The 27,464-nt window shown below is 44.2% G+C and overlaps 1 protein-coding gene across 2 annotated transcripts in view; it reads left to right on the top strand.

Moving 5' to 3' along the window:
• The window catches only part of gfi1b (growth factor independent 1B transcription repressor), a 45,581-nt gene extending 18,530 nt beyond the window's left edge, over positions 1 to 27,051 (top strand). The window contains exons 3-7 of one of the 2 annotated variants that reach the window (XM_039764302.1): positions 5,632 to 5,802; positions 13,820 to 14,046; positions 14,177 to 14,314; positions 26,214 to 26,379; positions 26,493 to 27,051. In XM_039764302.1, coding sequence (XP_039620236.1) covers positions 5,632 to 5,802; positions 13,820 to 14,046; positions 14,177 to 14,314; positions 26,214 to 26,379; positions 26,493 to 26,671 — 881 coding nt within the window. In that variant the 3' untranslated portion in view covers positions 26,672 to 27,051. Of the gene's footprint in view, positions 1 to 5,631; positions 5,803 to 13,819; positions 14,047 to 14,176; positions 14,315 to 22,276; positions 23,288 to 26,213; positions 26,380 to 26,492 lie in introns of those variants that run through there. The other variant, XM_039764303.1, reaches the window with a different exon arrangement.
• The last annotated feature ends 413 nt before the right edge of the window (positions 27,052 to 27,464 follow it).

Genomic DNA, 27,464 nt, shown 5'->3' on the forward strand with positions numbered 1-27,464 from the left:
TCTGCTCTGCCGTAGTGAGTGTGTCAGTAAGCCAATCTGCTCCAGCCGACAGTGAAGACGGCATAAAATGGTGAGGTATGCAGGAGGCAGAGGATTCTATGTAAAGCCCTTCCTTCCCACCAGACTGTAAACTGTAAACCCTTATGTTTCAGCCCTGTGTGTTTGTCAGTCTTCAATGGCTGCATGTGTTCCCTGTGCCTCGCTCACCACCCCCGTCACCAATATCTGCTTCTGCAGTATTCATTAGTCAGCTGACTGAATGACAGCAAAGATCAGGAAGAGAAAAATGTATATCGCCAAAGAAGAGTTGGTGATTAGTGACAAAGTGAAACAGGGCGCCTCGAGGGACACTTAATTCCAGGAGACGTGAAGCCTGGGATGCTGACAGTAGAACTGAAGCTCAGTTCAGGTATTGATCATGTAAGACAAGAAGAAAAAGCTGGCAAAGGAAAGGAAGACGTGTTCATGAAATGGCTGGTATTGGCCAATTGTGTGAAGGAACATGTGTGTTTATATGTGTGTGTAAATGTGGGCACATATGTGCAAAATACGGGAATCTGACTGTTTGCTCAGAGATCAGTGGTCAGAATTATTGTGGAGATAATTTTGGGCATTTGTGCCTTGCGATAGGCTGGTATGTCTTACGTATCGTCAAGAGGTTGGCCAGAAAAGTGATCTCCACCATTTGTAAGTGGCCGTTTATGTTGGTATGACTGGACTTCTGAACTGTTTTTAAAATGAATGTTTATTTAACATGGGTGGTGCAGTGGTAGTGTTGCTGCCTCTCAGTTAGGAGACCCGGGTTCGCTTTCTGGGTCCTCCCTGCGTAGAGTTTGCATGTTCTCCCCATATCTGCATGGGTTTCCTCCCACACTCCAAAGACATGCAGGTTAGGTGCATTGGCCATCCTAAATTGTCCCAAGTGTGTGCTTGGTGTGTTTGTGTGTGCACCCTGCGGTGGGCTGGTGCCCTGCCCAGGATTTGGTCCTGCCTTGCACCCTGTGCTGGCTGGGATTGGTTCCAGCAGACCCCTGTTGACCCTGTGTTAGGATATAGCGGGTTGGATAATGACTGACTGACTGTTTATTTAACAGTAATAAAAATAACATTATGCTGCGTTCCATTTGAACTGGGAAGTTGGAATTTCTGAGTTTTCAACTGGAACACCTCCACAAGTCTGATTCCTTACTCAGAAACTTCCACCAGGTCTGTCAAGTCTGAGTTTGTCCAACTTCAGATTATGACATCAGTCCAAAATGGTGACATACACCATGAACTTTAGTGAAAGCTGTAGAATTATACTGTTTGTTAGCATGTCTGTCTATTATTATATATATTAGCATCAGCATATATTAGCATATATATATTGTGAAGGACAGCCGGGTCCCATGTCCGGCAGGGACGCCCCTGCTGTTTTTGTTCCGGGGTAGCCACCATGGGCAGTCCAGTACCTCCCCCGGGATGCTTGGTGGCAGCCTCCATGGCTGACAGTGATTCCCCAACCACCCGCAGGGCTCCATGGGAAATGGAGTCCTCCACAACCTGGTTGGGGTCTTGGATGGCCACTAGGGGGAGCTGCATGGACTTGGCAGCCTGGCTGGACGAATCTTCAGCCCCACACGGAGGTGCAATTAGGACCAGGTGGTCAAGCACCTGGAACACTTCCAGGTGGGTTATAAAAAGGGCCAGCCACCACCACTCAGAGAGCCAGAGTTGGGAGGAAGGAGACGTAGCTTGAGGAGGAGTGGTGGTAGAGGAAGACGAGTGTGTTGTGGTTACAGTGTGTGCTTTGGGACTGTGTTTGGGCTCTGTGGCACGGGGAAGACGTGTCCCACAGCTGAAGCAAAATAAAAGTCTTTGTACTTTTTATACGAGCCTCTGTGTCGGGTCAGGTGCCTATATAGCGCCTTTGTTACAATATATATATATATATATATATAATCATAGCATTTGTACTCTGAGTCCCGATCTGATTGTAGGGGTGGTTACCTACCAGGTAACGCATGTGGTTGGTCTGCCAGTCGGCAAACATCCGCCACGGGCCCTCTTTAGTTGCGAGAAGCAGTTCATAGAATGTTACATAGTTTACTGTCAAATAATGCAAAGAGTACGCAACACATGTTTCGCTTGATTATTTGCGCTCATCAGGTATACACACCCCACTGTGCCCCTTGCAGGGATCGAACCTCGGACGTCTGCGTCAAAGCCTCTATACGCTGTGCCACGGTGTGTGTTTCATTTATTTGACAGCCTGGAGATCGGAGTAATTACATTCATAGCATTCGTAGTCTGAGTCCCGATCTGATTGTATGGGTGGTTGACGTCCAAGGTTTGATCCCCACGAGGGGTGCAGTGGAGTGTGTACACCTGACGAGCCAAAATAAGGGTAAAACACGTGTTGCTTACTCTTTGAATTATTTGACAAGAAACTATGTAACATACATATATATATATTAGCATGTCTGTCATACCCACAGTCCTGTCCATCTTGCATCTGCGGACATGTCGATACGGTGTTAGGTAGTAATGCATAATGCAATGTTATTAACTGATGGTTATTAAGAAAAAGCAAGTCCAGCAATTGTATTCCTGGAGGCATCCATATTGTTTTTACAAATGGGGAGTGTCAGGCAGACATCCCATCCAAGATGGATATGAGACCCTTACTCAGACAGTACGACAATACAAAGGAGCAAGGCTCCTATTTTAGAATGTTTATATCCCGCATCCACTAAATGACAGTATCACAGGACCTCAGTAACCATGTGGACACCTGCAGGGCATGATGGGAGATGTAGTGCTATGAGTCAGCCCTGCTGGGTTCCATGGGTGCTGCCAGGGTGTGCCACAGTGAATCACGATCACTTCTTTTCAGGACTTCCTCTTGACACAGAAATGCTTCCATCAGGCTATGCCATGACATTAGAAGCAATCCCTGTTCTGACATAAAAGGAAACCATTTAACCTCCCCTAGGAAGGAAGGCAACATTCACTGGAGGGAAGTGGAAGGAGAGAAAAGAGTAGGAAGAATCATTTGATTGGAACTTTCCAGAAACCTTTTTGAGGTATTGGAATAATAAAAACCTCTGTTTTGGACCCATGACTGCATTTGGGTTGGTTGTGTCTAGGGTTTGGGGCTCTGTGGCATCCCCCCTATCTGTCACAGAATGTTTTACACATCTAGCTTGGGTGTGACGTCATTCCCAGCTCCGACATCCGACTACAGATGTAAACGGAATGGAGCATTAGACCCACTCGTGACAGAATTGTGAAATCCCTGCACTGCCACTGATGTCTACCAACAAGAAACAGCAAATGTTAGTTGCAAAGTCTTCTGTCCTTCTCTTTTATTCCATATTCTGAACAATGGCACACACTACAAATCACGTTTCATTCCACTGGCTTTTTTTTAAATGTACAGTTGTGCTCTGATAACAAATTGTCATCGGTTAATATCAGATTTATTCTCACGTATATACAATGGGATGGGATTCCTTTCTACACCTTAAACCGTCACACTCCTGGCTGCTGCTGTCCTTGTTATGTGTCCAATGGTTCTTGTTGTGTATTTTCTGCTTAATTTAAAGTGCCCTTTACATGTTCATGATAGTTACAATAAATATTTTATGTTCATAACATTTGAGTTTTGTATAATTATATTTCCATGTGGAAGTTTCTGCTCTGTTATGTTCCTTTTATTTTTTGTGAGTGGTTCCCCAAGAGGCGGGGCCACCTGTCAGTCTCCATCGAAGGCCTGCCCCCCTGCCTTATAAAGGCTGTGGAGACCAGCAGTTCGATGGCACACATTGCTCCGGCTTGGCGTAGGCGAGTGCTCTCTGTGTTTTGTTATTACTTAATTTGAATTACTGGATTACGACCTTCTTGGTTCTTGTTTGTGACAATTGTGCTTTGGGACATTGCTTGCTGCTGGATTGTCTATTTCAGGTGTGTCCATTTGTGCTCTTGGTGCTTCTCGAGTTCTTGTTTGTTGAGAGTATTTTTGAAAAGTAAATCTTTTTATTTATAAAATAATGAGCCAAAGATTTATACTCAGCCTTCCACTTGGAAAGCTTCTCAGATACTTTTTTGGACTTTACTAGTCATTTTGCCAGCTTCCCATTATTGGGGCCTGCTTCAGTGGAAGCCAGCAGGTTGCCTTGGGGCCTGGCTGAAATTAAGGTTGCTTTGCTGGGCCAGCCAGGTAGGTTTCTGGACTGCTTCTTTTTGGAGGGCTCACCTTAACCGAGATCAAAACATTTCATGTCTGGAGGTCCGAATCTCATACGGTAGGTCATGTAAAATATACTGTCAAAAAATTAAATAAGCTGTAATGAGCAAAACAGTCGAGCTTCCCTTAATATACAGTTTCGTGAAATTGACACTTAAATTTATTTCACATGAGATTTTGCAACTGCAAAACTGAATAAAAAGAGTTTTTTGGGTCTGGAAAGAAAAATGCATTCTATTCTTTAAGGATTTGGCAACACTGAAGATTCCATTCAGCCCCATAAATTTCTCAGAAGAAGGTCCAAATGAAAATAATTGAGAAGTAAGTGTCTGTTGGGAATTGAACATGGCTAAACATAATGTACGTGGAAACAAACTGGCTTAGGTTCTCCTAGACAAAAGACGTAATCCAAATTAGATGAAAGGAAAATGCCGCAGCGGCGGTCTAGGATGAGATCCTGCTCTTTCAAGTGCTATGGAAACTTTGCACATGAAAATGAAGCTTCCTCCCATCAGCCCCAGCACACTCCTACTATTAATGTGATTATTATTTGTATGAGTAGAGTGGAGGAAAGGGTGCTTTGTGCACTGTGCAGAAGTAATAAAGTCAACATTTGAACTTTTACTTAGTGTCTGGAGTCTTGGACAGGGGTTCAAGGGAACGATAGCGCACCCTATCTGTCACACAACCTTTTCCTTAGTATCTTCTTCTTCATTCTTGGCCTTGATGTATGGTTTTCTTTGATCTCCTGTTTTTTTTTATTTGTTTTACTCAGATATGCTTTCACATCCTTTCCTGGTCACTCCAAATCTGATCTACCACCTCACACACACCACATACAATAACACCACCATTTTGGGCCTGTGCAGGCTGTAGTCTGATTCTTGAGTTTTGGAGTCTGGCTGCCTGAGGTGAGGCCTGATTCTGAGCCTGACTAGTGAGGTCCTGTTTATTTTGATGTCTGTTTACCATTTTCATCATTTTGTGTCGCTAATTCACAAACCACAGGTCAGAAAATGGAGAACTGAAACTGGGGTATGAATGACAGGATACAGAATAGGAACCAATACCAATCTGAAGATTAACGGTACAACCAAGACATTTAATAGGATAACGAGTAGAATTAGAATGCAGGACATAGGTCACAGGATACAGAATTGGACTAGATTGTGAATGACAGACTATAGAATGAGTTCTAATGAAAGTCAAGCAGTTGTTAAATTTAAGTAAGCATCGGTCCCTCGATTACAGAATTGGATTAGGCTGCAATTCACAGGCCACCAGCAGAGGTCCACACAAGCATCACAATGTCCACAATTGCCATGCAAGTGCTGCTTGGAGGAATGAGCCATCTGCTTTCATTTTATTCTTTGTCATAGACTCACAATGTTCTCGCCCCACAGATGTGATGCTGTTGCCATCAGAGGAGGTGAAGGGCCCAGAAAACGCTAAGCAGACCCACTACTCAGGATTCACCTTCATTAAGCAGGAGCACAATCCAATGAGTCTGATTAAGACCGAAGAGCAATCAAGAGATGGGAACCCTTATGATCGTGATGTCACATGCAGTCCAGGTAAGGTGCAAAATGTCTGCATGCTAATTTAGGAAGATGAATGAGGAACACCATGCTTATTATCTAGCTGGGGTGACTTTACATGGTGGAAACCTTTCTGTTTCCCTGGGGTGGATCTACCATCAGGGTATTCTGTGGGTGTGTCCAGGGGCACATGACACCAAAGGGCCTTTTCTCCAAACCACCTCCACCTTGATAAAACAATTGAACACCCGAAATCACCAAAAGGGGACCCCTCACTGCCATCAGTGAGAAGATCGAGTGTCCATTTGACAAAATAACCACTGGGGAAGATGAAACAATCAGGTGTCCATATACACCAATATCAATAATGAGTGTCCGCGTGATGAAACCTCCAATGAGTATACAAACCGAAGTAGCCGCTCTCAAGGTAAAATTGACACAGTAAACAAATTCATATTTGAAAACAGTTTTAAGACAGATAAGTTTGCAGATTTGCCAGCATACCTCAAAAGGAGATTTTGAAATTTCGTAAATGCGTACGGCGTGCTGCGTTCGAGATGTCTCAACAGAATAGTGAACTATCCCAACAGATTTCCTCGATGAAGAAATGTGCTATGTTTCAACAAGATAGGTCCATTCGTGACTAAGCGTGTGCTCAGTATTTCCGTTACATTAGAAACAAGAACCGCGCATAAAATAAGACGTGACGCACAGAAACAGAGGGTGAACATCCTGCCTGACTGGACTCGTATCGCTGTCAGCATTCCCCACTGAAGAACAAATGGCGGCCGTACATTTCATTGCCTCCTCTCCGGCCTGGATATGTATGTATGAATAGTTATGCATTGTATTTTGGGGGGTGGAATTTACATTTTAAAGCAAGTTAAATACATATATCTCTTTCTCTGCCATATTTCTCTCATATGATTTTTTCTGTTGTGGTTACAAAAGGGATGGGTATGGCTTGAGTCTGCTTCTGCACTGAGAAATAGCAAAATCCCAGGAAGTGAGCGGTTATGTAAGAAGACACATACACCAGGTGATGCGTGCAAAACAACTAGGGTGTCAGTAAATTCGAACAAGTGATGTACAAAAAATACAATGCAATACAATTTATTTTTGTATAGCCCAAAATCACACAAGAAGTGCCGCAATGGGCTTTAACAGGCCCTGCCTCTTGACAGCCCCCCAGCCTTGACTCTCTAAGAAGAAAAAGAAAAACTCTCAAAAAAACCCTTGTTGGGAAAAAATGGAGGAAACATTGGGAAAGGCAGAGAGACCCCTGTCCAGGTAGGTTGGGCATGCAGTGGGTGTCAGAAAGAAGGGGGTCAACACAATACAATACACAGAACAGAACAAATTCTCAATACAGTTTAAAAATAAAAATATTACAAGTACGGAGCAGATTTTAACAGTAGATGATATCACATAATATGTTTTGGATTTCTTCAGAGTCCTGGAGACCCCCAACTGGCCATTCCACAGCTGAGGAAGCCAATCCGATGAAAGGACCCCTCTTTCCCACAATTCCCGCAATCCTCCATCAGGGATGACTTTACCTTAGGCAAGCAAAACAATTCGGCAGGTGGGCTGTGGCACCAAGTGCCACATTTGAGTACCGAGAAGAGAAACAGAATAGGTTTAGAATGAGGGTTAGTAACAAATTAGAACTATCATGTTACTTATGTTATGGGTGGCACGGTGGCGCAGTGGTAGCGCTGCTGCCTCGCAGTTAGGAGACCTGGGTTTGCTTCCCGGGTCCTGCGTGGAGTTTGCATGTTCTCCCCGTGTCTGCGTGGGTTTCCTCTGGGCACTCCGGTTGCCTCCCACAGTCCAAAGACGTGCAGGTTAGGTGGATTGGCGGTTCTAAAATTGGCCCTGGTGTGTTTGTGTGTGTCCTGCGGTGGGTTGTCACCCTGCCCAGGATTGGTTCCTGCCTTGTGCTCTGGGATTGGCTCCAGCAGACCCCTGTGTTCAGATTCAGCAGGTTGGACGATGGATGTTCTAGTGCTAATGACTAACAACAGAGATGCAGTCTGTACAGTTAATAAGCTCTAGTCAGGGTGTGCTAAACTGAAGTTGTGAGTCTTCAGCTGGGATTTGAAAGTTGAGACTGAAGGGGCATCTCTTATGGAAGCAGGAAGACCATTCCACAGTTTAGGGGCCCTGTAACTAAAAGCTCAACATCCCACTGTTATTTTATTAATTCTTGGACTCATAAGCAGACCAGCATCTTGAGATCTTAATGTGCATTCTGGTTTGTAAGTCATGACAAGATCAGATATAAGTAAGCCGGACCTTGACCATTTAAGGCTCTATATGTTAAAAGGAGAATTTTGAAATCTGCCCTAAACTTAACTGGGAGCCAGTGTAAGGATTTAACAACTGGAGTTATGTGTTTGTATTTTCTTGTTCCTGTAATAATTATTGCAGCAGCATTTTGGATTAACTGGAGGCTGTATAAAGAACAGTTTGAACATCCAGTGAACACCGCATTGCAGTAGTCAATCCTACCAGAAATAAATGCATGAATTAATTTCTCAGAATTCTGTTTATTTAGAAAGCGCCTTAATTTCCCAACATTGTTAAGATGGAAAAAAAAATGTTTTGGACGACTGTGTATTGTGCATTTTAAATGACATGCTAGAGTCCAAGAGAACTCCTAGATTGTGATTCCAACTGAGTTAAATGATGACAGAATATTGTTGTGATCAGCGTCATTCCCTCCAACAATTAACATCTCTGTTTTATTTGTGTTTAAAGACAAGTAGTTCTCATTCATCCACTCTTTTCATTCACTAACACAACTAATTAAAAACAACATTGGAGAAACTTCATTTGATCTAAATAGAAGGTATAACTGGGTGTCATCTGCATATGAATGAAAATTAACTTTATGTTTCTGATCCCAGTAGAGGCATGTAAAGTGAAAACAGTAAAGGTTCGAGTAGTGAGTCCTGCAGGACACCATATTGAACTTCTGTGTATAATGATGGAGTCGTGTCTGCACATTTCTGTACATTTTAGAATCAATTTGATAAATAAGACCTAAAGCAAGCGAGCACAGTGCCTGTAAGCCCAACGCCATTTTCTAGCCTGTGCAGTAAAACAGAATGATCAATGGTGTCAAACGCTGTGCTTAAATCTAACAACGTAATTACAGTGGAGTTTCCTTCATCAGAGGATATCAAAATGTCGCTTACTACCCGCGTTAGTGCTGTTTCTGTACTATGACCAGTGCGGAAACCAGACTGGAATTTCTCAAATAAATTGTAATCTGTAAGGTGTGACTGAAGCTGATTGGCGACTACTTTTTCTAGTATTTTAGACAGAAAGGGTAAATTTGAAATAGGTCTATAATTATATAGTATGTGATGGTCTAGGTCTGACTTTTTAAGTAATGGTTTAATAACTGACACTTTTAGTTCATCAGGTACTGTGCCATCAGGGCCGTTCTTAGGTTTTTGGGGGCCCTAGGCATGGAGCGTAAGTAGAGGGCCCCGGAAGGGGGGGCCCGCCCCGCCCCGCCCCGCCCCCCAGAGCTGAGGATAAAACTGAATTGTGAAGTTGCAAAATGGACCTCAGACGAGAGATTTATGTCCCACTACCTCTTTTCCTTTCTCGACGGAGAAGATAGCCTACATGTATAATTATAACAGAGCAGACGGAGGGACGGAGCAAACCACTTACTGTCGAGTCGCTTTGTGGAATGGTTTTTATCTTCCCAGCTTCCGCTATTTATAACGTGATCGATTTGTTGCACAGACGCTTGGAGGGAGGTGAGGTGGATGATCAGTGCCCTCCCACTGGGGCACCAACCACTCCGTCACCTCGATTCTGCCTGTCGTCATCGCTGTTTCCTCTTTGTTCGCGCGTACCCATATTGATAATTCCGCTACCTGAGAAAATTTGTACTTCTGAAATATATGGACCTGTAAGTTGTAGACTATTTGGTTAAAAAAATAGTGCCTGGTGGGGCCCCCTTGGCAGTGGGGGCCCTAGGCGGTCGCCTAGTTTGCCTTTGCCTAAGAGCGGTCCTGGTGCCATGCAATAATGAACTAAAATAAGAATACTGTCAACAAATTCAGGCAGGTGCCGCGCGTAAAACTGTAGTTTAGTGTATGAGAAAAGGTAGGTCCAAATTCAAAACGTAAGAACTACCAAGCAGTTCTGAGTCAACGTGATGACAGCGGCGAGCAGGCCATATTACAGTATAGGTCAATTACAAAAAGCTATATATCAACTGTCATCACGTTTACTCGTAAGTAATTGACAGTACTTTCCACCAACCAGCATCCTCCTTTTGTTCTGAATTTCTACCTACCAATTTTGTGCGCGGTACTTGAGTTTGCTGGCACCTTTTTTATTTTGGGTGCGCAAACCTCTTGTTTGTGTGCGTCACGTTTTATTTTGAATGCAACATGTATTGTTTGTGCACATCACATCTTCTTTTACACATAGCATCTCTTGTTTCGATGCATCATGTTTTATCTTATGTGTGACACTTCTCATTTATGCACATCCCCTCTTATTTTGCGAGGGTCGTCTCTTGTTTGTGCACGTCACAGTGTCACGTCTTATTTTGCTTGTTTCTGCACGTTTCGTCTTATTTTGAGCGCGGCTCTTCTTGTTTGTGCGTATCGTGTCTTATTTTGCACACAACACCTCTTGTTTGTGGGGGTCACGGAGTCACATCTTATTCTGCTTGTACCACCTCTTGTTTGTCCGTGTTACATCTTATTTTGAGTTTTGACGTCGCCACTTCTTGTTTGTGCGTGTCGCATCTTATTTTGCATGCGGCACCTCTTGTTTGTAAGTGTCACGGAGTCACATCTCAATTTGCACACGGCTCCTCTTGTTTGTGCGCATTACATCTTCTTTTTATCTGCGGCTCTTCTTCTTTGTGTGTGTGTCGCTCTTATTCTGTATGCAACACCTCTTTTTTCTTATTTTCCACTCGGCACCTCTTGTTTGTGAGCATTACGCCTTATTTTGCACGTTACGTCTTATTTTGAGTGCGGCTCTTCTTGTTCGTGCGTGTCGCGTCTTTTTTTGCACGCAGCACCTCCTGTTTGTCCGCGTTACATCTTATTTTAAGTTATGAGGGCACCACTTCTTATTTGTGTGTTTCACATCTTATTTTGCACTCAGCACCTCTTGTTTGTGCGCATTACGTCTTATTTTGAGTGCGGCTCTTCTTGTCTGTGTGCGTCTGTCTTATTTTGCACACAACGCCTCTTGTTTGTGGGGGGGTCACGGAGTCACATTTTATTCTGCTTGCGCCACCTCTTGTTTGTCCATGTTACATCTTATTTTGAGTTTGCCACTTCTTGTTCGTTTGTGCGTGTCGCATCTTATTTTGCACGCGGCACCTCTTGTTTGTGCGCATTACGTCTTATTTTTTTTTATCTGCGGCTCTTCTTGTTTGCATGTGTGCCGCTCTTATTTTGTATGTAACACCTCTTTTTTTCTTATTTTGAATTCTGAGGGTACCACTTCTTATTTGTGTGTTTCACATCTTATTTTGATCGTGGCCCCTCTTGTTTGTGAGCATTACGCCTTATTTTGCACGTTACGTCTTATTATGAGTGTGGCTCTTCTTATTTGTGTGCGTTGCTCTTATTTTGCATGCAGCACCTCTTGTTTGTACGTGTTACATCTTATTTTGATTGTAGCCCCTCTTGTTTTTTGTACGTCACAGCGTCACATCTTATTTTGCACACGGCACCTCTTAATAATAATAATAGATTTTATTTATAACGCACTTTTCATTGACAAAATCTCAAAGTGCTACAACAAGAGCAATAACCACAAAGTTTAAAAGTTTAAAAGACTAGATTAGATTTACAATCTCAGCAGTAATATGCTTTCCTAAATGAAAAAGTCTTCAAATTTGCTTTAAAAGTGTCCAGGTTTTGTGTAGTTCTCAGTTCAACAGGGAGCTGATTCCAGAGCTGTGTGGCAGCAGAGCAAAAAGCTCGACCCCCCATAGTACGGAGCTTAGTAAGGGGAGTCTGAAGCTGCATGCTGCTGGAAGTTTGTAAGTGAATCAAATCTTGAAGGTAAGAAGGTGCCTGGCCATAGATACATTTATGAGTTAATAGAAGAATTTTGTACTCAATCCGGGAGGAAACAGGGAGCCAATGAAGTGATTTGAGGATGGGAGTAATATGTTCGAATTTCCTTACTCTTAGTAGGATTCTTGGTGCACTGTTTTGGATATATTGAAGCTTTTGTATGTCCTTGGTATGAATAACCGCAAAAAGTGCGTTGCAGTAGTCCAGCCTTGAGGAGATAAAGGCGTGGACAAGTTTCTCTGCATCTGGGAGGGTTAAGAGGGGGCGGAGTTTGGAGATTTTTCGTAGATGGTAAAACGATTCCTTACGTTTTATGTGGTCACTGAAGGTCAACTGTGGATCAAACCGAACCCCCAGATTAGTGACTGAGGAAGAAAGAGTAATGACCTGGCTGTCAAAAGTGAACTGGAGTATTGGAAAAGAATGAATCTGGTGGGGGGTGCCAACAAGGAGTCCCTCAGTTTTATCGCTATTCAGCTGTAGAAAATTGCTGTTCATCCAAGCCTTTATATCCTCCAGGGTGTAATGTGGCCTCTGAAGGGTTTGGGGCAGTTTTAATGTAGAGCTGCGTGTCGTCGGCATAACAATGAAAAGATAGTCCGTGTCTGGCAATGACATGCCCAAGAGGTAACATATAGATAGTGAAAAGAATAGGACCGAGAACTGACCCCTGCGGGACCCCACATAAGACCTCTTGTTTGTACACGTCACGTATCCGACACTGCAGGATATCTGCAAAGTGCCACAACGCTCCACTATCCATCAAATTTGGATGCAGCCAATAATTATAGCTTGAGACTTCAGCAGAGGTTTTAAATCGCCTTTGGGTACTTTTTGTGAAACATTTTGCGTGTAAGAAATTTATTTATTTATTTATTTATTTATTTTTAAAATTAATTTTATTGCACTCCATACAAAGCAATCAAGTTTTTACAAAGAGAAAAATAGAGTTAAGAACAGATCGATCCCCACCCTTGAGAGAGAGAGCAAGCGTGTAAGAAATGTAAACACAAAAGCCACAGATGTTCCACGTCCAACAACTTCTAACAATAGCTTTGGAATCTTTGCATCCACTTGAGTTGGAATCTGCCATCTATGAAAGTGATTTCAGCCCCATGATATTGTAAACGATAGTAAACCATATTTTATGTGTACTGCTAATACACATTATTGCTGTTATTTTTGAATATGACTCACTGTTATGAGAATATGTAATAAACAAAATGACAAAGTTCTTTGATGAAGTGACTCGAAAATTTGAAAACGCTTCCACTTTCAAACCAGCTGACCGAGTCTGTGAAGGCACCTGAATAGGATGCCATGCATATTGTGTTTGTACTTGTTTGGGATTTCATTACCTTGCACTCACTGAAGGGAGTTAAATAAAATAAAGCTTAAATTAAATTAAAAAAAAACATTCAATTAAAATAAAGGTCCCTGTGTTTGTGAGGAGTTTCCCCTCATTTTCTGAAGATGTTAAACTGGCTCTTGTTTGAGAGCGGTCACCTTCTGCTGGACTACTGACCCATCTGCCGATTGTTCCCTTCTTGTGCCTACTGCCCACATAGGCAGTTCCTGCATTGGACTAATTGATTGTTCCCAGGATGGACTACTGACCCATCTGCTGATTGATCCCAGGATGGACTACTGACCCATCTGCTGATTGTTCCTGGGGTTGGACTATTGCCCCATCTGCTGATTGTTCCTGGGGTTGGACTATTGCTCCATCCTCGGATTGTTCTTCTGATGGACTACTGACCCATCCCCTCTTGTACCTAAACCCCTGGGCTATGATTTAAACCTTGTTTTAACATCAGCACCATATATGTCAAGTTTGACTCCTAGAAATGTGTTCCTTATTCTGTTCCAAGATGGCTCATAAAACACACCGCGGCCAGCTTAATTGCCCAGATCAGTCTGCTGTTAAAATGACATGAAGCCTGACTGATTGTCCTTCTGTTCTTCTGGTCCTACAGGCCATCCCTCCCAACTATACTACAAGCCATCCTTCCCTTGGGAGTCTTTGCAGTCCGCCTATGATTTTCATCAGCTTTCCTGCAACTTTCAGTCTGGTCTCCTTCAACACGCCAGCAGCTTCTACCAGAGCCACCACAAAGGGGAACAAAGTGCCCAGTCACCTCTGGATTTTAGCACCCGCTACTCCCCAAGCTCGGAGACATATCACTGTATCACCTGCAGCAAGGTATCCTATTTTTTTGTTTTTCATTTGAATGCCGTTCTTCCAAGCATTTGGATGTGGCCATTTAGAAACAGGTGACATGGGTATTGTAACCACTTCTGAGTCCACTTTCCCTTCTCTGTGACTTTTCTAGATGTTCTCAACACCACACGGGCTAGAGGTCCACGTGCGGAGGTCACACAATGGCTCTCGACCTTTCAGCTGCAGCATCTGTCGGAAGACTTTTGGCCACACGGTGAGCCTGGAGCAGCATATGAATGTCCATTCACAGGTAAGGTGACCACTGCATGATCACCGTGTATATGGCTGCTGGTCATTCTTCTTCTTCTTCTTTCAGCTGCTCCCATTTAGGGGTTGCCACAGTAGATCCTCCGTCTCTATTTATTTCTGTTTTCACATTATTTTCTGCCACACTGACCACCTTCATGTCCTCACTCACCACATCCATAAACCCCCTTTTTGACCTTCATCCTTTCCTCTTAGCAGTTCCATCCTTGACATTCTTTTCCCGATGTACCCCTCATCTCTACTCTGCACGTCATCTCAATCCATCCACTCTCAACTGGTCACGAAACCATCGTACCTGTGTTGTCCCTCTAATGTACTCACTCCTAATCCTGTGTACCCTCGTTACTCCAAGCAAAAATCGTAGCATCTTCATCTCTGCCACTTCCAGCTCTGCCTCCTGTCTTTTCATCAGTGCCATCTCCAAACCGTACAACATAGCTGCTGGAATATTATTTGATTTGTAACAGTGAGTTATTTATTTGGCTGATTTCAGTGCAGGCTTTGGTCTGCTCACCTCTGTGTCACGAGGGACTAACAGGTTTTGAGTCATTTAAAGCCAGACTGTGGACTTCCATGCTTTCCATTTTGTAAAGACGTTCACTTTTTAAAAGAGTGGTCTCAAAAGGGTAAAGCCAAACTCATATCCAGTCTCCCAACAAAAGGACTCTTGACCCTGTGGAGATCCACAAATCTGTAACCAAGAAGGGCCCATTTCTCCTGAAGGGAGCACCCTGCTATCCCAGGAAAGAGACTGAAAGGACCGCCGTTGTTTCAATGTGTCCTTCGGTAAATACCATGTGGATCATCTCCCTGGTCAACTATAGATCTGTGAGATGAGCTTTCTCACTTTCTAGTGTCTCTCAGAAGTAGGGGCCTGCTGTGGAGCCACTGGGTTATTTACGTCTTTACCTCATGATGCCCTTAGACATGGCAGACCACCGAGTGGAATGAGTTAGAAACCAGTAAGCTTTGCACTGCCAGCAAGTCTCCAAAGTTTCTTCATCCCTTTTGTATCTTCTTGTACCTTTGGGGTTGTCATAAAGGTTACTTTGTTGTGTTACACAATGACAGGAAAGTGCTTGAACTTGACCTTGTATCTCACCCCTTTATCCCTTCACTCGAAAGAGGCACCGGAATATTCTGTTGTAACTCCCTTTAGGATGAAGCAATCCATCCATCCATCCATTATCCAACCCGCCATATCCTAACTACAGGGTCACGGGGGTCTGCTGGAGCCAATCCCAGCCAACACAGGGCGCAAGGCAGGAAACAAACCCTGGGCGGGGCGCCAGCCCACCCCCGGGCAACACACACACACCAATGACACACTAGGGACAATTTAGAATCGCCAATGCACCTAACCTGCATGTCTTTGGACTGTGGGAGGAAACCCACGCAGACACGGGGAGAACATGCAAACTCCTCGCAAGGAGGACCCGGGAAGCAAACTTAGGTCTCCTAACTGCGAGGCAGCAGCACTACCCACTGCGCCACCATGCCTCCCTGAAGCAATCTGAACCCAAAAATACACTACTTAAGTTGACGTTGGTGTAATCGATTGCATTACATGCGATGCTGGACGTGGTTTCCGTTTTCTGCAAGACACATTTCGACACGGCGCTTCATGTCACTGAACATATCGGACAAGCATCTTGGGGGGGAAATAGCAACAATTTCATGTTCGATGTTTTCCTTCAAATCTTCCAAAGTGCAAGGCTTGTTCTGATAGACTTTTCCTTTGAGCAGACTCCAAAGGAAGAAGTCTGGTGGTGTCAGATCCGGCAACCGTTGTTGCCAAAGCCCCTTTGAAATTACCCTGTTGCCCGAAGAAAGGACTCGATTTCTGCCATGCTCCTTGCTGATGTGTGACACGTTGCTCCATCTTGCCGGAAGTAACCATCAGTTAACTCGCGATCAACCAGTTGATTCTGACATTGCTTAAATGAATTGGTGACCCAATAGGTTAGCACCATGAAGACATGCTGCTCAATACTGTACATCACCATGAGAAGTCGATTGACTGAGTGAAGGGATAGTGGCAGTATGGGTGGTATGCACTCAGAGATCGCAAATGGAGATTAAACGTCACAACGGCTCTCCGGTGCCTACCTCATCGCTCCGACGCAGGGGCATTCCAGCTTGTTCAAAGCTCCATATACTGAGGAGCACATTGCAATTTGTTTTGTCCTGGCAAGAGTCATTACAGAATATTCAGGGCCTCTTTCAAGTGAATCTCTCTGTATCTCTCAGATGAAATGCCTGACCCAACAACAGATCAGAAACTGATAACCTCCCTTTCATAATCCCACCTTACATGTGGACGTCTGATATCCTCCTGAACAAAATCCGTTCACTGGGTTTTGATTATCAGGTCGACCCTCAGTATAGTATGTTATAGAGCCGGACACCAGCATGTCTCCTGTTCTAATGCCAGCTGGGTGCCTGAGACCAGTTCCTTCACCATCTTGTGTCACGTTGTTTAGAGATTAATGCCAGCAGACCCCCAATTCTAATCCCATCCAAGCAACTGAATCTTTCTGGGCCTCTACAACCTGCTTTTTCACCGCTTTGATTGCTTCAGGAGACATCATGCTGCTCGTTGGTTGATGAGGGTTGAAGAGAAGCCCCATATGAGGCTTGGAGAGGCTTGCTTGAGCCTGTAGCCTCCAGGTTAGCATTCACGTCATATGTTTGTGCCCACGTCATCCTGTTGTAGAATCAGAATCCAGAAGGCTATTGTGTTCCTGTAGTTTCAAAGTGGAGCTTCCTCACCTCCCATTTTGTTTCATAGGGATGGCCATGTGGCCTAAGGGTTGAACATTAGCAAAGCAGGTAAAGTAAAGCGAGTTTATTTATATAGCACATTTTGTACCATTAGGCAATTCAAAGTGTTTTACATTAGAATATTTAGCGAGACAGTCAAATGACAGAAAGTTAAAACAATACGTTAAAAGAAGAAAATAAAAGGGTGACACAGCAGCATTCCAGTTCAGTAATAGCACAGTACAGTACATAATCAGTCAAATGCACAGAAAACTCGCTTCCCAGGTTCTCCTTGTGTGGAGTTTGCATGTTCTCCCCGTGTCCCTGCATGGGTTTCCTCCCACAGTCCAAAGACATGCAGATTAGGTGCATTGGTGGTCCTAAATTATCCCTGGTGTGTGTGTGTGTGTGCCCTGCGGTGGGCTGGCACCCTGCCTGGGGTTTGTTCCTGTCTTACGTCCTATGTTGGCTGGGATTGGCTCCAGAAGACCCCCATGACCCTGTGTTGGGATATAGCAGGTTGGATAATGGATGGATGGATGGATGGATGGAAGTTTCTACTGTTGGGGCATCTCTAACAAGTTTTGGCAGATTATTCCATTTTTGTGTTGCATAATGGCTAAAAGTCATTTCTGTATCTGTTGGTGAAGAGAGATTCACTGATCTTGACTTTGTTGACGATGCTGTGAACTTCAATGGAGGCTCTGATTGGGACTCTCGACAGATTTAGTGAGGAGTCCGAGTGTCTGGGCTTGCGAGGGTCCTGATAAAAACCAACATCCAGGCCTTTAATGACCCCTTGGGCACGGCCATCAGCAGTGTGTCTGTCTGCGGAGAGAGTATCGACCTTGTCGAGAGGTTTACTTACCTCAGCAGTGACATTCATGTCTCTGGTGACTTTTCCTATGAAGTCAGTAGACAGACTGGGAGACCATGGGGGGCTCATGAGGTCGCTGGAAAGGGGTGTGTATCGGTTAGGACAATCAGAAGAAGAATAGAACAACATAATATAAGGCAAGCATAACACATTATTTAGCCAACTTCACATTAGGGGAAACTTTTTCCACAAGACCCAAAATATCCTTCATACCGTTTCGGTTGATCACTCTATATTGACCAAGCTTATGCTTGCCACCAGAACGCAGAAATGTTTAGAAGAGGGATGCCTTTTATCTCAACTGTTGCCCCACCCCTTGCCCCACCTGATGCTGATTGCTCATTTGATTACGTTCAGTTTTGAAATGATTAATGTGTGGTCTTCAATTGAAATGCAATATACTCGGAGACTCTGCTAAGCGAAATCCAATACGGTTTCTTTGCTTTTAGTTACGACACATGAGATCTATGGACATGACTTAAAGTGCAAATTGCTTTTGTATTGCATTTTAAACCGACACAAAAACTCCATGCCATAGGGAAAAACAATCGATCACTTTTTTAATTATGACATGCCAAAATTGAAATACTCCACATGCACAGGCATTGAATTGTAGTTTGCACAGATTTCTAAAATCCAGTTTTCGCTTTGTCGTGCTCAGGTATTGAGTGGGGAATAAATTAATTTCAATGATTTTAGCACAAGGCTGCAACACAATAAAATATGTTGAAAATGAAGGGGTGAGTCCACTGGATCATATGGACTCCTCACTAGACTCAAGAAAGAGAAGCATAATGAGTGTATATGAATGTCAAATTGGGAGTCCACTGGGCCACAGAAACTCAAAGGTACAGAAACTCCACCTCTCACCTAACCAGGCCAGTCTCGAGCTCGGCATCTGTATGCCTTTATGAACATTAGGAGGCTCTTCCACAATTCTTCTGCTCAGCACACGCGCAAGTTCTTTTTATTATTATTTTTATTTAAATTGCCTTTCATTTTGGCACAGGAACCCATCCACACCTCTGAGGACCTATTTGCTGTCTAACAAAACTGATGAGGGTCTACAGTGACCGGTGCAATGCTCTGGATGTAAGTCATGACCGGTCTTTAGAAGCACTTCTTCACAATAGGAGTCAGAGCAACGGGTTGATAGTCAATGATACAAGTCACTTTGCTCTTCTTCACCGTGGGCACAATAGTCATTGTTGTGAAGCAAGTGGGGTGAGGCTGGTACAAGGAACAGATTAAATAGGCATCCGCCAACACTGAGGAACAAACCCAGAGTTCATGCCCAGGAATTTTATCTGGACCCACAGCTTCCCGTGGGTTTTTTTTGCTCAGAGTATCGCCCACATCCACTGCTGAGGCCGTGAATGTTGGATTCTGCATGTCCCTCTGCAGAAGCACCCATGTTTGCAAGTAAAACATATTTGTCCCACTTTGGAGTGTTCCCACGTTGTCCACCTTCAGTCGCACCTGGCCTATAGGGACAGGCCATCTCCTTCATGACACTGTTGAGACCCTCAGCCTGGCTTTGTCGCTTGCCTCCCCAGCACCCAATTTGTGTTCTCACTGTCACACGCAGCATAATGAGGCCTAGACTCCTGTGAATGTATTGTACGTGCAGCAGCGGTGGCGTTTCCTTGTTCAGGTACAGCAGGTGACAGGATGCCATGCTTGCTTTGCATTGTCTGCACAGTCTGTCACTCTGATGCGTTTAATTAGGTGGAGAGGAAGGCTGGCAGGCAGCAACACAGAAGTCAGCTGCCCTGTCGACACGCAACCCGTTAAACTGTGACAGCAGACCTCCGTGCCGAGCGACGCGGGCCTACGCCGTCGCTTTAATGAAGCAAACTGTAACCTTGGTCTCCCTGTTGTAGTACACCTGTGAAGATCGGTGCGCGCCAACTGCTGACAAGGCCTGCCAGCTTTTGACGGCCTGAGTTCACGTCTTCCTCTCTGAGGGACGATAATGATCTGCCAAACCTATCAAGCCAGACCACACAGACGTGGCCTGCCAACAAGTCACTTTCAAGCCCACCGGAGGAAAGATGCTTTAAACTTAAATTTTCTCAAAAAAAATAATAATAAAAAGAACTTGTATGTGTGCTGAGCAGAAGAATTGTGGAAGAGGCTCCTAATGTTCATAAAGGCATACAGACGCCGGGCTACAAACTGGCCTGGTTGGGTGAGAGTTGGGGTTTCTGTACCTTTGAGTTCCTGTTGGCCCAGTGGACTCCCAGTTTGACACTAATATACATCCATTATGGTCCTCTGTGCCCTTGGCCTTCTCTTTCTTGAGTCTAGTGAGGAGTCCGTATGGTCCAGTGGACTCACCACTTCACTGTCTACACATTGTATTGTGTTGCAGCCTTGTGCTAAAATCATTGAAATTCATTTATTCCCCACTCAATACCCGAGCACAACAAAGCGATAACTGGATTTTAGAAATCTGTGCAATTTATTAAAAGTAAAGAAACTGAAATATTATATTGATATGGGTATTTAGACCCTTTCCTCAGGACTTCACTGAACTTCAGTGTACAAAATTTTAGAGGGAAAAGCTAATGTTGCACACAATGAAAATTTTGGGAAAGATTTATAGAGAGAAGGCTTAGGAAGAAGACCACCATAGAAGAGGAGCAGTTTGGTTTTATGCCCGAGAAAGAAACATCCGATGCCATCTTTGCATGAGGGAACACATAAAGAAGCATCGTGAAAAACATAAAGGTTTACTTGTGGTGTTTATTGATTTGGAGAAGGCTTATGACAGAGTGTAACGTCAAGAGATGTGAAGGTGCACGAGAGAGAAAGGAGGACCGGAGAAGTGTGAGAGGATTGTTGAGAACATGTATGAAGGAGTGAGGACTCTGGTTAGAAGTAGTGTTGGGGTACCAGACAAGATCCCAGTTAGAGGAGCTCTGTACCAGGGATATATCAAGAGAACAAAGACTGGACTCCTTTGGGACTGTGTCTCTTCGGAGAATCCTTGGTTACCGTTGGTTTGACTTTGTGTTGCTCATGGAGTCCCAAATGAGGCACATGGCCTTCACTGTCAGTTACGGCACTACGGCCATGTGGCACAATTACCCAAGGGTGGTCTGGCTCACAGGACCCTCATTGTTGAGGACCAGAGTGGATGGACCAGGCCAAGGGGATGCCTACGTAACACCTGGCTGTGTCCTTGGACTGGCCCGCGTGTCTGCCTGGAGGATTGCCAACTGGGATCATCCTAAGCTATTTCGTTGTGTGGTGGATGCGGCAATGTGCTGTACAAGTGCATGCTCCCCAACCGGACTTGACATGACCTGCACCAGGGATCTTTTTGAAGTTCTTACCTCTTTGATCTGGTTATGGATGTGTTGAATCATGGGATTTAAAACCAATCTCCCTGGTCAATACTTTTTGCTGATGACTTTGCGTTGTGTAGCACCAGAGAGAAGGAAGTGGAGAGGAAGTTGAAAGAATGGTTTTAGAAGATAGAGAACTGAATATAAATAGGAAGAGGACAGAATATATGAGGTTTAATGATGATCAGGATTTAGAAGTTAGCCTGCAGGGAGAGCGATTTGAAAAGAGTGGAGAAGTTGAAATATCTAGGACCAGTGGTACCTGAAGATGGAAAACTAGGCGCAGATATAACCCATAGAGTGCAGGATGGGTGGAACAATTGGAAGAAGGTATCAGAAGTATTATGTGATTGAAGAATTAAGGTGAAGGTTAAAGATGAGGTTTTTAAAACATTAATAAGACAAGCAATGATGTATGGAGCTGAGACACGGGTGGTAAAGGGAGAACAGCAGGAGAAGAAGTTGCAGGTGGCAGAAATGAGAATGTGGAGATGGATGTGTGGAGTTACAAAGAGGGACAGAATAAGAAAATCAGAGACAAGCAGAAGTGGAACAAAATATTGGGAGAGAAATCTCAGAAAGTACGAGAGAGTAAGGTTGAAGAGGTATGGACATGTGATGAAGAAAGACAATGAATATGTGGGAAAAAGAATGATGGGAATGGAAGTCCCAGGGAAGAGAAAGAGAGGGAAGCCAAAGTAGAGGTAGACACATAAAATAAAAAAAAGATCTGTAGGAAAAGGGCATAACAGGACCAAGCTTTATGGAGAAGGCTGATGAGGCACAACGACTTCACGTACAAGTAGGAAAAGATGAAGAGGAAGAAGAAAAACACTGAACACTTTGTTGAAGCACCTTTGGCAGCGATTCCAGCTGGGCGTCTTCTTGGGTTTGACATGATAAGCTTCACACGACTGGATTTTCATGGATTTCCTGTCATTCTTCTCTGCAGATCCTCTCAAGCACTATCAGGTTGGATGGATACCATCAGTGCACAGCTGTTTTCAAGTCTCTCTGGACATGTTTGATTGAGTTTATGTCAAGAACCTTCACTGAGTTGACCATGAGCCACCCCTGTGTTGTCTTTGCTTTGTGCTTAGGGTTATTGTCCTGTTGGAAGGTGAACCTTTGTTCCAGTTTGGTGTCCAGTACTCTAAAGAGCAAGTTCCAATTAAGGATTAATATCTCTGCACTTTCTGACATTAACTGGAAGAAGGTTCTGTTGCCTGCTGAGGCTTTTGGCCATTAAGCTAAATGCCATGTTACACTGCACACTATCACAAACACACCATCCCCACTGTAGAGCATGATAGTGACAGCATCAGGCTGTTGGGATTGCTTCTCTGCATCTGGCCATGAAAGGCCCATGAGGGGAAAAAGTAAAAGCATCAAAATACGGGGAAATCCTGGAGGAAAACCCAATGATGTGTTTTTAGCTTGAAGGCAACAACCCCAAGTTACACAGAAATGGCTTCAAAACAACAATGTGAATGTCCTGGAATGGTCACATCTCAATACAACTGAGAATCTGTGGCTGGAATTGACAAAGGCTTCTTGCTCTCCATGACACCTGACAGAGCTTGAGCAGTTTACAAAGAAGAATGGAGAAGAATGGCAAAGCTGATAGAGAAAGAGACCTAAGCACAGACTCAAGGCTGTCATGGCTGTCAAAGGGCCGTCTACTAAATACTGACTGGAAGGCGTGAATTCTTATGCAGTCAACTATTTGGTGTATTTTATTTGTAACTAACCGTTTCCCCGCGTAGTAGTGAAACAGGACAAAGTTTATAAATATCAGAGGCAAGGTGGTGAGAGGTAGAACAGCTCGAACGGAGGCTGGCGCGTGAGTGAGGAGGGCCCCACCTGGCTCCCTACTCCTGAGTCATGTTCCCCACTCCCCTCAGCCCACCGCATGTTACATGAATAAATCAATCCTGTAAGCGAACTATGATTCTTATCTCAATGAGAGAAGTTGCAAAATCAACTGGAATGTTCATATAATTATAGAAAAAAACCCATTCTAAATCTGTTAAGTAGTTCTCTCATATGTCAGACAGACAGACAGACAGACGTTGGATTTTATATATACTGTATGCTAGCCGTCCCCTGTGGCTTCACCCACTTAGTAGTAAAACAGGACAAACTTTAATAATCAGTAAACAAACAGGTACCGCTAGCTAAGTATAGGCAAAACGTGGTGAAAGGTACACCAAATTGAACAAAGGCTGGCACGTGAGTGAGGAGGGCCCTGCCCGGCTCCCCACTCCTGACATCATGCTATCCCCTCCCATCAGCCCGCAGCCTCTGTCTCGGATTAGCACAAATATATCGCACCTGCAAGCGAACTATGACTCTTAGCAGAATGAGAGAAGTCGCAAAATCAACCAGAATATTCAAGCAAATTATAGAAAAAAAAATGATTTAAATCCATTAAGTAGTTCACTTGTGAAAAGCAGACAGATAGAAAGGCAAACATTGGAATTTATATATAGAGAGATTACGTTAGACCGCATTGCAGGTGTCAGTTTCTACCTTGACATTAAAGAGTCCCTTTCTGTTTGTTAAAGTCTAATAAGCCAGATTAAGTCCACTATAATTCCACATGGCTTGCTAATAAAATAAAAGTTTCGAGGTAACTTTTCATAGCCATTGTACAGGGTGGTCCAGATCTAATTATGCAGATCCAGATCGTCTGGATGACTTTGATTTATGCGGGAACAATTCCAGTTTGGCACGAAGACGATTCTTCATGTCGTCAGTTTGCACACTTCTCGAAGGTCTGGTATTTTTCGGGTGATTTTCTATGTAATAAACTTAATAAGTTATAGTGTAATGAAAATTACATAATTAGATCTGGACCACCCTATATATGTGGTTTTCACCTTTTTCTCTGTATCAACCTCAAATAGCAGTGTGACCTAACAAGACTCCTGACGTGACACTAACACCATTGCCATCTTCTGTCTCACTGAGCTCTCTGTGTTGGTTTTGTGTATAGTAAACAATCCCCCATGCCTCCTCCAAAATATTAACATTTTGTTGCTTTGTAGCCTCAAATGAAGACACATCCATCCATCCATCCATCCATCCATCCATCATCCAACCCGCTATATCCTAACTACAGGGTCACAGGAGTCTGCTGGAGCCAATCCCAGCCAACACAGGGCGCAATGCAGGAAACAAATCTTGGGCAGGGTGCCAGCCCACCGCAGGGCACACACACACACACAAACACTCACACACCAAGCACACACTAGGGACAATTTAGAATCGCCAGTGCATCTAACTTGCATGTCTTTGGAGTGTAGAAGGAAACCAGAGTACCTGGCGGAAACCCACGCAGACACGAGGAGAACATGCAAACTCCATGCAAACAGAAAGCAAACCCGGGTTTAACAAAAATAATTTATCCAGCTGTATTTGCTCAATGCAGCGTATAACAGCCAAGTGAAAGATATAATAGGAACAGTTCAGAAAAATAATAAATAAAAAACAGTAATCACCGAGAATGATGAAGGATCACCTCCTCCCAAACAATCCCCCTAAACCCAATCCGGTGTTGACTACTCATCTTCTCATTGCACACCAAGCTAATTGTCTTCCACCAGTGGTCAGTTGTAATCATTCTGATTCATTCTGCTATCCCGGGAGTATCCGAGTGCTTGGAAGTGCAACTCAAAGCAAACCATCAACTATGGTGGCCAGGCACCGTCAAAAGATCTCCAGGATAAAGTTGTAGAGAGGCACAAGTGAGGAGATGGATACAAAGAAAATCTCAAAAGGCTTTATCAATCGGTAGGAACACACAGTAAAGTCCACAATCAAGAAGTGGAAAGTGTCTGGTACTACTAGGACCCTCCCCGGTTCAGGCCATCCCTTCAAACTGGAGCTAAGAGGCAAGGAAGAAACTGACCAGGGATGCTACCAAGAGGCCAATAGCAACTTTGAAGGAGTTACAGGAATGAAAAAGTGGTCATTGTGTGCATGTGACAACAATGTGGCTTGTATTAGAAGGACACATAAAAGCCACTCCTCAAGAAAGGTCACATAAAGTCTCGACTGAGCTTCCCAAATTGCACCTTGAAGACCCTGAAGCCAAATGGAAAGTGGTGTTATGGGCAGGTGAGATCAAAATCAAGCTATTTGACCTCAATGCCAAATGGTCTCTCTGCAGAAAGCATCCAAAGAGCACACCAGGCCTACAGTAAAGCATGAAGGTGACAACGTCCAGTTGTGAGGGTGTCTCTCTGTAGCAGGGACTGGGGCACTTGTCAATATAGAAGGGAAAAATAGAAAATTCTTGAGAAAAACCTGCTGCCCTCTGCTCGAAAGTTGAAGATGGGAAGAAGGTTCACCTTCCAACATGACAATGACCCGAAGCACACAGCCAAGCTGACCACACAGTGGGTGAAGGAGAAGAACAAGAAGGTGAATGTCCTTGTGTGACTTAAACTCTACTGAATATGTGGCCTGACTTGAGGATCTGCAGTCCACCAACGGTCACCATCCAGTCTGACTGAGCTTGAACAGGCCTGTAAAGACGAGCGGGCAGACAGGACTCAGTCTAGATGTGCAAAGGTGGGAGAGAAGAATCCCAACAGACTCAATTCTGTAATTAAAGGGGGATCCACCAAGTACTGACATGAGAGGCAATCCTTTGATCCACCAAGTACTGATTCTGAATCCATCACACTGATTCTGTGTTTTAATTTTTTTCTGAGTTGTTGCTATTATATCTTTCACTTTGCTCTTATAAGTTGCATTGAGTAAATACAGCTGTCCTCATCTCAGGCTACAGAGCAACAATGTGTGAATATTTTGAAGGGCGGTGAGTCTTTTCTGTTCACGCTGTATATATAAGTGTCTACTGTTTGATTGTCTACACACAGGAGAGGAGCTTTGAGTGCAAAATGTGCGGCAAGACCTTCAAGCGTTCGTCCACTCTGTCCACCCACCTGCTGATTCACTCGGACACTCGGCCCTACCCCTGTCAGTACTGCGGCAAGCGATTCCACCAGAAGTCCGACATGAAGAAGCACACGTTCATCCACACTGGTAAGGATTATCACCCCATTTGTGTGTGTGTGTGTGTGTTGCAGTTGAAGGGTATTGCCATACTTTGCCCGCATTTCATTCTTGAACTTCCTTGCCTTGTCTGTGTCTTTCAGGTGAGAAACCCCACAAATGCCAGGTGTGTGGAAAAGCCTTCAGCCAAAGCTCAAACCTCATTACTCACAGCCGCAAGCATACTGGATTCAAGCCTTTTGGCTGTGAACTGTGTGGCAAAGGCTTCCAGCGTAAGGTGGACCTGCGGCGGCACCATGAGAGCCAGCACAGCCTCAAGTGAGGGGTGGCAGGCACGATAAGGTGGTGATGGTGGTTTTTTTTTGGGAGGGGGGTTTGTATTTGGCTGGTCACTGAACAAGATGGACAGCTTGGACTCTCCCCAACACCAGAATCCCACAGGACTAGAGACTGCGTGCCAGCCTTGAAACCAGGCTGCCAGGTAGTGGTGCCAGTTTGTAGGCATGTTTAATGGGTTCTCCAAGAATAGGATGGTGCCCAAGTGGAGTCACGTAAGGATGTGAAAGACTATTTTAACTTAAATAAGCAAAGTCGTGTGCTTTGAACTTTGTTAAGAGGGGCAAAGTGCCCAAAAGCAACCTCTATTGAATGTAGACAACTTCAGCTCTGCACATGAAAATTGTAATAAACTCTGTTCTGATACATGCGTGTATTCATTGTGATGGACAAGCAAATGTTTTCAGATTTACACAACAGTTCAGGGGCAGTACTATGCCACTCTGATATCCATCCATTTTCTACTGCTTATTCAGAAAAGATGCCCCGACGTCCATTTTCCTAACCACCTCTACCAACCCCTTCAGGAAAACATCAAGACGTTCCTAGATCAGCTGGGAGACCTACTTTCTCCATCGTGTCCTCCGTCTGCCATGAGGTCTCCTTCCAGTTGGACATGCATCTGCAGGGAGACATCAAGGAGGCTTCCTAATCAGATGCCCAAACCACCTCAGCTGGCACAATTCAATGCAGAGGAGAAATCGCACTACTTTGAACCCGAATGTCTGTGCTTCTCACCCCTAGTTCTAAGGCTGAGCCCGGACCCTATGTGAGGAGAG

This window comes from Polypterus senegalus, chromosome 9 (assembly GCF_016835505.1).
Source record: "Polypterus senegalus isolate Bchr_013 chromosome 9, ASM1683550v1, whole genome shotgun sequence".
Lineage (NCBI taxonomy): Eukaryota > Metazoa > Chordata > Cladistia > Polypteriformes > Polypteridae > Polypterus > Polypterus senegalus.